At 38.5% G+C, this 12,309-nt stretch overlaps 1 protein-coding gene across 10 annotated transcripts in view; it reads right to left on the bottom strand.

Moving 5' to 3' along the window:
- IARS1 (isoleucyl-tRNA synthetase 1) overlaps nt 1-12,309 on the bottom strand; it is a 110,048-nt gene that overhangs the window by 26,084 nt on the left and 71,655 nt on the right. For 8 of the 10 annotated variants that reach the window (XM_067744960.1, XM_067744958.1, XM_067744962.1 and 5 more), the window contains exons 32-33: nt 12,146-12,289; nt 11,280-11,432 (exon numbers count right to left, since the gene is read on the bottom strand). In XM_067744960.1, the coding sequence (XP_067601061.1) occupies nt 11,280-11,432; nt 12,146-12,289 (297 nt within the window). Of the gene's footprint in view, nt 1-1,314; nt 3,629-11,279; nt 11,433-12,145; nt 12,290-12,309 lie in introns of those variants that run through there. The other 2 variants (XM_067744963.1, XM_067744964.1) reach the window with 1 other exon arrangement.

The following is a 12,309-nucleotide window of genomic DNA, read 5'->3' as shown; positions in this document are numbered from 1 at the left end:
ACTTAAAAGCTTTTGCACAGCAAAGGAAACCATAAACAAGATGAAAAAACAACCCTCAGAATGGAAGAAAATATTTGCAAACAAAGCAACTGACAAAGGATTAATCTCCAAAATATACAAGCAGCTCATGCAGCCAAATATCAAAAAAACAAACAACCCACGGCTTCCCTGGTGGTGCAGTGGTTGAGAGTCTGCCTGCCGATGCAGGGGACACGGGTTCGTGCCCCGGTCCGAGAAGATCCCACATGCCGTGGAGCAGCTGGGCCCGTGAGCCATGGCCGCTGAGCCTGCGTGTCCAGAGCCTGTGCTCTGCAACGGGAGAGGCCACAACAGTGAGAGGTCTGCATACCGCAAAAACAAACAACAAAACAAAACAAACAAAAAAACAAACAACCCAATCTAAAAATGGGTGGAAGACCTAAACAGACATTTCTCCAAAGAAGATACAGATTGCCAACTAACACATGAAGGGATGCTCAACATCACTAATCATTAAAGAAATGCAAATCAAAACCACAATGAGGTATCACCTCACAGTGGTTAGAATGGCCATCATCAAAAAATCTACAAACAATAAATGCTAGAGAGGGTGTGGAGATAAGGGAACCCTCTTGCACTGTTGGTGGGAATGTAAATTGATGCAGCCACTATGGAGAACAGTATGGTGGTTCCTTAAAAAAATACAAATAGAAAGACCATACGACCCAGTAATCCCACTACTGGGCATATACCCTGAGAAACCCATAATTCAAAAAGAGTCATGTACCAAAATGTTCATTGCAGCTCTATTTACAATAGCCAGGACATGGAAGCAACCTAAGTGTCCATCAACAGATGAATGGATAAAGAAGATGTGGCACATATATACAATGGAATATTACTCAGCCATAAAAAGAAACGAAATTGAGTCATTTGTAGTGAGGTGGATGGACCTAAAGTTGGTCACACAGAGTGAAGTCAGACGGAGGAAAACAAATACCATATGCTAACACACATATATGCAATCTAAAAATAAAATGGTTCTCATGAACCTAGGGGCAGGACAGGAATAATGATGCAGATGTAGAGAATGGAGCTGGGATGAAGTGAGAGAGTAGCACTGACATATATACACTACCAAATGTAAAATGGATAACTAGTGGTAAGCAGCTGCATAGCACAGGGAGAGCAGCTCGGTACTTTGTGACCACCTAGATGGGTGGGATAGGGAGGGTGGGAAGGAGGTGCAAGAGAGAGGGGATATGGGGATATATGTATCCATATAGCTGATTCACTTTGTTATACAGCAGAAACTAACACAACACTGTAAAGCAATTATACTCCATTAAAGATGTTATTAAAAAAAATGGTCAGGGCATAGGGAACTATATTCAATATTCTGTGACAAACCATAATGGAAAAGAATATGAAAAATAATATATGCATATATAACTGAATCTCTTTGCTGTACAGCAGAAACTAACACAACATTGTAAATCAACTACACATCAATAAAAAAATTATGAAAAAAAAAGAGTATATGCTATCATGCCTGATGATGTTAACCTGTCTGAGGTAGTGTTTGTCAGTTTTCTAAACTGTGAAGTTACTTTTTGCCCCCTTCACATACTCCACTCTTTTGAAGTCACAAAGTACAGCCCTCTCTCAAGGTGTGGGGAGTTAAGGTACACCACCTTGTGAAAGAGTATGTATATACATTATTTGGAATTTTATATAGATTTGCCTCACCTCTCTCATTTATTTATTCAATCATTTATATCAGCATGTACTCATTGATATTTATTTTATATTTTGGATTTTAATTCAATATTACATTATATGTTTGTTCAAACTGTTCCAGCTTTGGCCACTGGGAGCTCTTTCAGGTTGGCTTCTGTCCCTCTGACATTCAAAAAATTTTTTAAATTGTGGTAAAAGATACATAAAATGTACCAACTTAGCTATTTTTAAGGATCAAGTTTAGTATGTTAACTATGTTCACATTTTTGTGCAAAAGACCTCTAGAACTCTTCAAAACTTGCAAAACTAAAACTATTCCCATTGAACAGCTCACCATTTCTCTTTCCCTGCAACATGTGGCAACCACCATTGCATTTTGTTTCAATGAATTTGACTACTTTAGGTACCTCATACAAGTGGAATCACACAGTATTTGTCTTTTTGTGACTGGCTTATTTCACTTTGCTTAATGTCCTCAAGGTTCATCCTTCTTTCTTAAGACTGAATAATATTCTATTGTATGTACAGATTACATTTTCTTTATCCATTTATCCCTCAGTGGACATCTGGGTTGCCCCGTCTCTTGGCTGTTGTGAATAATGCTGCAATGAACCTGGGTGTGCAAATATCTTTTCAAGGCCCTGCTTTCAATTCTTTTGGATATGTAAACAGAAGTTGACTGTTGGATCATATGGTAGTTCTACTTCTAATTTTTGAGGAACCTCTATACTGTTTCCCATAGTGACTGCAACATCTTACATTCCCACCAACAGTGCACAAGGGTTCCAGTTTTGCTGATCCTTGCCAACACTTGTTATCTTGTGTGGTTTCCTCCAACTTTGTGGGTATGGATTTGAATGCATTTATTCTAGCAGCTAAAGATGCACCATTCAGAACTCCTTTCAGGAGAATCTGATGTAGGGAGTATAGTTTGTTGACAGCTTCTAGCTACTACATTTTCAGATCAATGGATCCATCTGTGCTGAGGCCATGGACCCCCTCAGCTGCTCCCAGCCACTGACTGAGCAAGGCATGGGTCCAAAGTCAGGTCATTTCTGCCTGAAGGCTCTCTCTACCTTTGCCTTTACTCTCTCTCCTTTATCTTTCATGTATGCTTCCCCCAATAAATTCTTGCCCATCTAATTTTGTCTTGGCATATGCTTCTTTGACACAGGATTTTGGGAAGAAGTGAAATTAGGTATTTGGTCTAGTGTCTTAATATGGAAGTCACTATTAAGTTTTTTTGTTCTTTAAAGATTGCAAATTCCAAGTTTCACTGAACTATGGGAGAATGAATTACTTTTAACATGTTTATTATCTGTGAGAAAGTTTATTGTCCTAATTTACTAAATACCCAGGAAAATCCAGGTAGCAAAAATATATAACACTGTCCATTCCTTCAATAGATTTCAAATAAGTTTTAAAAGGCCACAGAATGATATATATATAGAGAGATAGACAGATAACAGAGATATATATATACACGTGCGCGCGTGCACACACACACACACACAATACCATTTAAACAACTATGTTCTATACTTAAAAATTCAAGTATAGAAATATACTCTGTAGTGCTGAGGTAACACTGTAACTTTTCCTCAACATGACTACATAGGTGTTTACGGTTAAGTGTGACTATTACTGTGAAGCCTCAAGTCACTTGATCAATTCCATTTCAATTTTAGACCAAAAGCAGTATATTATACATGCACCTGAAGGAAATATCAACATGTCTGTGTCCGTGTGTGTGTCCGGGGTTGGGGGGAGGGGAGTAGAGGTATATGCCAGGGAAAGGCTGACTGAACCACACAGATAACTGAATGTTAGAAGTCTGCTGTAGTCGGCAATACAGAAACATACACAGTCTTCGTGTTCAAAGTCTTCATGGGGATTTCTTCTGTAATTTCTAGAATGGAAAGAAGAAGTTTTAAAGAAATCATTTTTCTACCTATTCTGGATGAATATTAAAAAAATGTTAACTGCCTGGGTAGTAAGAAATTCAGCCTCACCTTAAGAGAAACCTAAACTTTGTCCCAGCTACTGGGGGTAGTTCTGAAACCCTGGGATTTCCTGAGTGATAGGAGCATCTTTTGCTATTTATTGTAGGCCCCTGAACACACCTGATGGTTTATGCTAATGAGATGACTCAGGGTGGAGCTGGCTACACCAGAAAGACCAACCATACAAGCAATCATACGTATGTAATGAAGCCTCAATACAAACTCTAGACACCAAGGCTCAGGTGAGCTTCCCTGGTTGGTAATACACTGTACGTACTACTGTCATGTATTCAGGCTAGGAGGTAACACTGTCCATGCCTCCTTGCAGAGAGATAATCTGAAGTTACATATTTGGACCCCCTCCCAGATTTGGCCCTGTGCATCTCTTCTCTTTACCTGGTTCTAGTTTTTATCCTTTCCCTATAATAAATGTAGTCATGAGTACAATAGCTTCCACAAGTTCTGTGAATCCTGCTAGCAAATTATCAGACCTGAGGGTGATTTTTGGAAACCCTCTGAACTTGCAGTTGGTGCCAGAAGTGACAATGGTCTTGTGTGAACTCTTTTGTCTGAGCTTGTAGTTGGAGCCTAACTCCTTATACTTGGGGTTAGAAGTTTTGGGCAGACTTCTGGAGGACTGTGCCCTTAACCTAACTAACTCTGAGTACTGCCCAAGATGTCCCCACAATCCCACACGAACAATATTTCCTATGTCTTCAGAAAAGGCCTAGAAGCAATGCTAAGTAAGCAGCTCAGATTTGTGGTTCCTAAATATTAACACCCTATAACAGGAAAAACAGCAAGTCGTTTCCATGTTTGGGGAAGAAAGAGTACACATGATAAACCTAGGACAGCTTGCAATGTCAGAAAGCAAGAACTTATCAAAGACTAAAGACTCAGGTCAAAAAATACAGGAGCCAATACAGCTGAAGATAAAAGAAAAAACTGAGCATCCAAAAGCATAACACAAATACTATAGATCAAAACACACTGAATATATTAAAGCTCAGAAAAAGAGTGGGGCAGTGGTGGGAGAAGAAGAAGGGAAAGGAAGGAAGGAAGGAAGAAAGGGAGGAAGGAAAGAGAAAGGAAAGAAAGAGGGAGGGAGGAAGGAAGGAAGGAGAAAATTTTAAAAAGTTCTATGCCTACTGTGGGGCATTTTGCGTCTAGCCAGATCTGAATTCAAAGGGAAGGACCAACTTTCTCTAAAAATGGCTCCTGTCCTAACAGGAACCCTGGATAAGAAAATGCTTTCAAAAGCTGCCTCCTTAATAGATAACTACAGGAGCTGGAGAAGATATTTAGAGTCTAGTGGAACAAGCAAGAAGGCATCAGTGAGTTTCTAAAACTGTAAGCCTTATGAGATCCTTCTAATTTACCAAATTATTAATATTTTATGAAAGATAATCTTGAGAGGAAGAATACAATGAAAATGAGGCAAGAGATATCAGATTGGGAAAAGATACTGGATTGGAAAGAATACCACGTTTCTTGATAATCTTGGGTGAATAAGTTAACTTTCAAGCTTTTACCTACTAAACTTGCCCAGTCAACCTTAAAGAGCAAAAAGAAGGTAATAAGACATTATAGGTAAGATCTGGTTTGTGAATCATAGGTAGTAGTACTAATATCTAATTCACATGGATGTGATTCTATCCTTGATCAGTTTCAACCAGGTACCTACACTTGCATACAACAAGTAAAAATGATGACACTTCTTCATTTTCACTGCTCAACTGCACTTGGTGACCAATGGATTTGAGGGCTAAGAAAAAGAAGTTAAGAATATCTTTGAAGTTTCACACAAGGTTATCAAAACAGGAAGCTACACCTACTTGTTGATGCTGACTACCAAACCATCATGAAAGAGCCAAGTGTGTTGGAAGGAGAGTGAAAAAAGCCTTCTGATAGAATGAAAGCTTCATGGACATAACTGGAAAGACAGATAAGGACCAGAACAGGAAGGATTTTATGTGTCAAGCTAAAGATTCTGAAGCATTAGATAATAGTGAGCCTTGGGGGATCCGAGCAGGGGAACATCATCAAGGGAGGAATCTGCATGAAGACAATCTTGGTGGAAGAATACAGCCTGCAGACAGGCTGTCTCATTAGATGATGAGGCCCTAAAACTAGTGAGGGGTAAAGAGACAAAGGAGAGTTATTGAAAATAAATCTCAAGCAAAATAATTGTGCTTCATTGAAGAGAGAAATGTAAGTGGAAAAGAAGGCTTTCCCTTTTAATGATGTAGCAGAAAATGTCAAAGTATAATATAAAACATTAATTTAAAAAAATTTTTTTTAAATTAAAAAAAAAAATAGCTGAGCAAGGGAAGAAAATGAGAGAAATCCACAGAGCCCAAAATATCATGAATCCCAAGAGGTAGCTGAACATTAAGATTTTCTGGTGGACCTGGAGGCTTAAAGACCTGGCACTAATAGGCTATGAAAGTGAGAGAAGAAAAATCCTAGGGTCTACACAAACTGGGGAGTCCAATGAAACCCCCCTCAAAAAACTGAGACCTCAGAGTCTGTCATACAGAGTGAAGTAAGTCAGAAAGAGCGAGACAAATACTGTATGCTAACACATATATATGGAATTTAAGAAAAAAAAAATGTCATGAAGAACCTAGGGGTAAAACAGGAATAAAGACACAGACTTACTAGAGAATGGACTTGAGGATATGAGGAGGGGGAAGGGTAAGCTGTGACAAAGCGAGAGAGAGGCATGGACATATATAGACTACCAAATGTAAAACACATAGCTAGTGGGAAGCAGCCACATAGCACAGGGAGATCAGCTCGGTGCTTTGTGACTGCCTGGAGGGGTGGGATAGGGAGGGTGGGAGGGAGGGACACGCAAGTGGGAAGAGATATGGGAACATATGTATATATATAACTGATTCATTTTGTTGTGAAGCAGAAACTAGCACACCATTGTAAAGCAATTATACTCCAATAAAAATAAATAAATAAATAAAAATTAAAAAACAAAAAACTGAGACCTCAAATAAGGAGCCCATGGAAAAAGGGTAAATTTCAAAAAGATCCTTCACCACAGAGAAAAACAGTTAAGAGAACGTTATGGGTTTAATAATGGCCTTCCAAAAGATATGACCATGCTTTAATTCCTGGAAACTGTGACTGACCTTTTTTGGAAAAAGGAGAAACAGACATAAGAGGTGGCAATGAGGCAGAGATCAAAGTGATGTAGCCACAAGGATGCTTGGAACCACCAGTAGCTGGAAGAGGCAAAGAACAAATTCTCCCCTAGAGAATACAGTCCTGCTCACACCAATTTCAGACTTCTGGCCTCCAGATCCGTGACAGAATACATTTCTGTTGTCTCAGGCCACCCAGTTTTTGGTAATTTATTACACCAGTAACAGTAAACCAATATAGAGACTTGCCCCACTTAGCCTTGGTTTGGGGAGATAGAGAGACAGAACATGTCCCCATGAGAATTCTGGCCCCTTGCGTGACTGGGGCCAGAACTTTCTAAACACTCTCTGTGGCCCAAAATAATTGAGTTTAAAGTGGGCAAGGGTAGACAGTGCCCCCAAAGAATTAAAGAAATGTTCCCTTAAAGTGGACATCAACTGAAACATCACAAAACAGCCAGCAAGAATCAACTTCGTCAGAACTCTAGAAAGCAATCAAACGTTTACAGCAACCAAGTGAATGTTGAATCAGAGAAAAGGCAACTTGAAAATGGCAGGAAAGAACTGTGTTTTTACTTGTGCTTTACCAGCTCCTTCCTAGCTTGGTGGTGGGCTTGAAGACAGTAGCCCCTGTTTCCAGTGTGGGACCCTGGCTCCTAGTTCCAGGAGGAATGGAGCAAAAGTATTGCGTTTGTTCTAACCTGTCTGGGAGCTACTTGAAGGGCTTACATAAGGTGCTTGTCTCTGTTTTGCCTACTTGGAACTCACTCAGGGTGGAAAAGTGGTGGGCACTGCATGAAAACCAAAGGCAAACAAAAAACCCACGGCTGCCTGAGGCAAAAGATTATGGATGAGACAGGCAATGGATTGCTTAAGGCCTGGGAGGAAAAGTTTGGGCAATTAGGGCATTAAAAAGTGCCTCTGTATGCTGAATAATTTAGAAAGCCACATTCATGCCCAGGGCAGTATGCATATACAGAAAGATCTGAGAAGACCCTAAGCATTTGATTCTGATAAAGGTAAAAAGCTTTTTTGGCCAAATGTGGCTGATCTTCAGGGCTCAGTGAAAACAGGAAGAGAAGCCTGAGGCAGAACTGTAAACAGCCTGGTGGAGCTGAAGGAGTGGACCAGAAAGAGACAATCTTAAAAGACTGGGAGAGGTAGGTATTTTGTTTTTAAATTTTTAGTTCCTGGAGGTCAAGGAAATCTCTGTCAAAATAATAGCTGAACATAAGCTAAAGGAACAGAGACTTCAGGGACTACATACAACCAGGAATAGTCTTTGTAAAAATAGTTTGGAAAAGTCATAAACAAACAGACGACTGTAGCCTTCAACCATCAAACACGGCAAACCCTGGGGAAGAGAACCTGATTTCCAGAGTCACCAAATTCAAATATCCAGTTTTCAAAGAGAAAAAAAAATTACAGGGCATACAAAGATATAGGAAAGTACGGCCCATTCACAGGAAAAAATAATTAACACAATCTGTCCCTGAGGAAGCACAGATACTTGGACTTATTAGACAGACTCTAAATCAACTGTCTTAAATGGAAAATAACTGACTAATGGAAAGGTCAATGGAAACCACATACAAAGAACAAGCCAAGAAAACAATGTATCAACAAAATGAGAATATCAACAGAGAAATTATAAAAGGAACTAAACAGAAATTCTGGAGCCGAAGTACAATAACTGAAATTAAGAAGTCACTAGAGAAGCTTAACAGCATAATTTAGCATACAGAACAAACAGTGAACTCGAAGATAGGACATTTGAAATCATCCAGTCTGAAGGAGAAGGAAGAAAAGAGAATGAAGAAAAGTGGACAGAGCCTAAGGGGCGTCTGAGACACAGACCAAGTGGACCAACATACACACTACGGGAATTTCAGGAAGAAAAGACTATAAAGAATATTTGAAGAAATAATGACCAAATCTTGAATGTAGCAAGAGAGAAGCAAAACACCAGGATATTCAATAAGATTAGAAGATTAATTTCTAATCAGAAACCATGAGAGCCAGAAGGCAGTGGGAAAACATACTTAAAGTGCTGAAAGAAAAAACTATCAACAAAGAATTCTCCATTTTGCAAAACAGATTTTTTCTTCTTAATTTTTCTTCACAAATTAAGGAGCAATTAAGACATTCCAAAATAAACAGAAAGTTGAGGGAGTTCATTACTGCTAGAACTGCCCTCCAAGAAATGCTAAAGGGATCCTTCAGGTTGAAATGAAAGGATGCTAGACAGTAAGTCAAAGCCATATTGTTGTTGTATTTTTTATTTTTAACTCCACTTGTTGTTTTCTACATGATTTAAAAGTAAATACATAAAACACAGTTAAGAACTTATGTTTTGGGGAACATAATTATGAAGATATAATTTCTGACAAGAATATAAACGGGGGCAGAGCTGTATAGAAGCAGAGTTTTTGTATGTTATTAAAGTCAAACTGGTATCAAGAGTTAAATTGTTATAAATTTAGGATGCTAATTGTAATCCCCATGGTAAACACTAATATCTTAAAAAACACACACACACAAGAGGAAGTAAAAAAAGAAAACAGTAAACTGCAAAAAATGAACTGAACACAAAAGGTGGCAGTAATGGAGGAAATGAGAACAAAAAAGGTACAAGGCTTCTTGAAAAAAATTCCCAGTAAAATGGCGGAAGTTCTTCCTTAAGAGTAACTATTTTTTTTCTTTTTAACCAAAGCCTAACTGACCGGGGGGAAAGGGAAATACCCACCTCTAGCCCCCTTTACCTTCCTTTCTTACCTAAAGAGGAAAAATTTTAAAGCTGAGTAACACCTGTGAGGGGCACAGCCCAGAGGCACAGGCTTACTAAAGACTGAGAACTAATCATAAAATTATAGAACACTTCCCCCACTTCTCCTCCCCCCATACTTTACTACAACATCATATGGGCTCCTGTATGACAACAGGGCATTACAGCTGAAAGTATGGGCAAAGCTCTGACCATATTTAAAAAGGAATCTCTAGGGAAACCATAAGACAGAAGAAGGAAATTTGAGCCTCTGGAACCTACAGCAACAGTAAACAATAAACACAGCCTAACTCCTAGCCAGATAAACATAAAACCTTACAATAAAGGCCTATTTACCTCAGTTCCTTTTCCCCAGTACCTCATGTACTGCTATCGACCAAATACTACAAAGCATTCTAAAAAGGAAAAAACACAATAGGAAGAGATGAAGCAAGCAACACAACCAGACTCAGGTATGGCAGAGATTTTGAAATTATCAGATTGGGAATTGAAAATAACTGGGATTAATGTTAAGGACACTAATAGAAAGGGTGGACAATATGCAAGAACAGATGGGTAATGTAAGCAGAAAGATGGAAATTCTAAGAATTAAAAGGAAATGCTAGAAATCAAAACTCTGTAACAGAAATGAATAATGCATTATACCAAAAAAGTTATACCCAGGCACAGCATATTCAAAGTGCAGAAAATCAAAAGACTACCTTTGGAAAAGATAATGCCTAGCAACTTTCCACCAGTGCTGGGAGACACAAATCTTGACTCAGAAAGTCCAATAAATCCCAGGCTGTACGGCTGAATAAATAAAAGGATGAAATGGTAAAAGGTTTTGAGTTGGGATGACAAGAAGGATGGCTATAAACAGAAAAACCCAGATCCCATCAGCGGAAGCTGTTTAAGGAAATGATTCCAGTGGCAGCAGCACTAAAATGAACACCCATGTGTAATAGGGAATCGAATATAGAACAGAACTCGGGGGAGGGCTAAGATGTCACTAGAGAAGTTGTCAGAACAGCCACAGAAGGTGAAATCACAGAAGTGGATGATATAAGTGGGAGAAAGAAAAACATACCCTCGAAGACACTAGCCTGTGCCTTATCCTGACTCTCTGTTTTCTGAATTATGGAATGGGGAATATGTCAACTAATGACCTAGCTCTTCACATTTTTATGCAGCTCACCAAGAAAAGGTATGCTTTATAAGTTGTTAAGGAGGAAGTACAATGTCAGTTATGTTTCCTTCAAGCTGTTATTTTAAAATACAGTGAACATTTTGATTCTCGGGGAAGAGGACAATTTTAGGATCAGCAAATAAGCTAATTTACCTAGAAGCATGTATTTTAATATACCAATATAATTTTTAGATTATTTCCAAAGCAAAAAGGATCATCCTTTTAATTATATTTTTCTTATTATCTATTTTATACATATCATCCTTTTAATTATTATTATTTTAACATTTATAGTATGGCAAATTTCTGGAGAAAGAGCAAAAAAAAGAAAAAAAGTATAACAATAGTACTATCTCTTACACATATAATTGATGGCATCACAATCTATTTTCAATAAAATAAAAACAAAAATGAAAAACAATTAGCACGTTCTATAATCTCCTCACCTTCTGTTTGAGCCTCATTCAAAAACAGTTTTAGCTTCCTGCTCCGAAGGCCAAACACCTTGGCTGTTTCATACAGAAGACCTTGGTGGGTCAGCCCATTCTGCCCAAGTGGATTTTCAAGCAGGAGAGTGCCTACTGTTCCCATTAAACACTCTACAGAAAAAAAAAAACCCAAAATGGATTAAATCCTGAGAGTTCACCCTCTAGCTAGTGGATCCCTAATGGAGGTAGTGAGTAGATAGTAGTGCTGGCTTTGAAAGCCAGCAGTGGGTACAAGAGCAAGAGTGGGATTAATTGTACAGTCTGCAGAAACAGTCTTAAATATTTCACAGGGGGAAAGGAGAAAGAGAAGAAGAAAAAACAACTAGTATAAAAGCCCAGTAGTTTAGGGAAGAGATATTCAGTAAACAGTCAAATGAAGAGCCTGAAGACAGTAATAAATGTGCACAGTGAGGACCCCAAAATATCAAGGAAAAATAAGTATCGACCTAGTCTGTTGATTAAGGCATGGATATGTACAACAGTTCTCAGAACATTTTCCAAGAAAAAAAGAAGGCAAAATTTAAGACTACAATGTTCTGACATTTAAACAGTTCAGCTTCGTTTGGCTGTAATTTTTACCTAACCAATTTACCTCATTTCCTGACCATATCAGATGGAGGGGTGTTTCTACATAAATACACCAAAAGAAACAAGCCGTGAGTATTCCCCAAAGAAGTGTTGGAGTCTACATTTTAAATTACTAAGTTGAAGCTGACTTAAAAAATCCATATAAATCAGAGAGATTGAACATTAAAGGAAATCTTAACATCTAGCACACCATAACCTGCCTGCTGAGGGTGTTCACAGCTGGGGGAGGCACGCACCTTGTGGGTCTGCATTCAAGAGCTGTAGGTTGATATACTGACAGAGAAGAGTACTAGGACTGTTGACCATAGAGGGAGTTGATCCTGCAGCCACACAAAGTGTTTTTCCACTAAGACTCAGTAAGTTGGTTTGCTTTTTTATTTCTAAAAATAACAACAAAAAT

Source organism: Pseudorca crassidens, chromosome 7, assembly GCF_039906515.1.
Source record: "Pseudorca crassidens isolate mPseCra1 chromosome 7, mPseCra1.hap1, whole genome shotgun sequence".
NCBI lineage: Eukaryota > Metazoa > Chordata > Mammalia > Artiodactyla > Delphinidae > Pseudorca > Pseudorca crassidens.
This window is presented reverse-complemented; position numbering and strand designations above follow the sequence as displayed.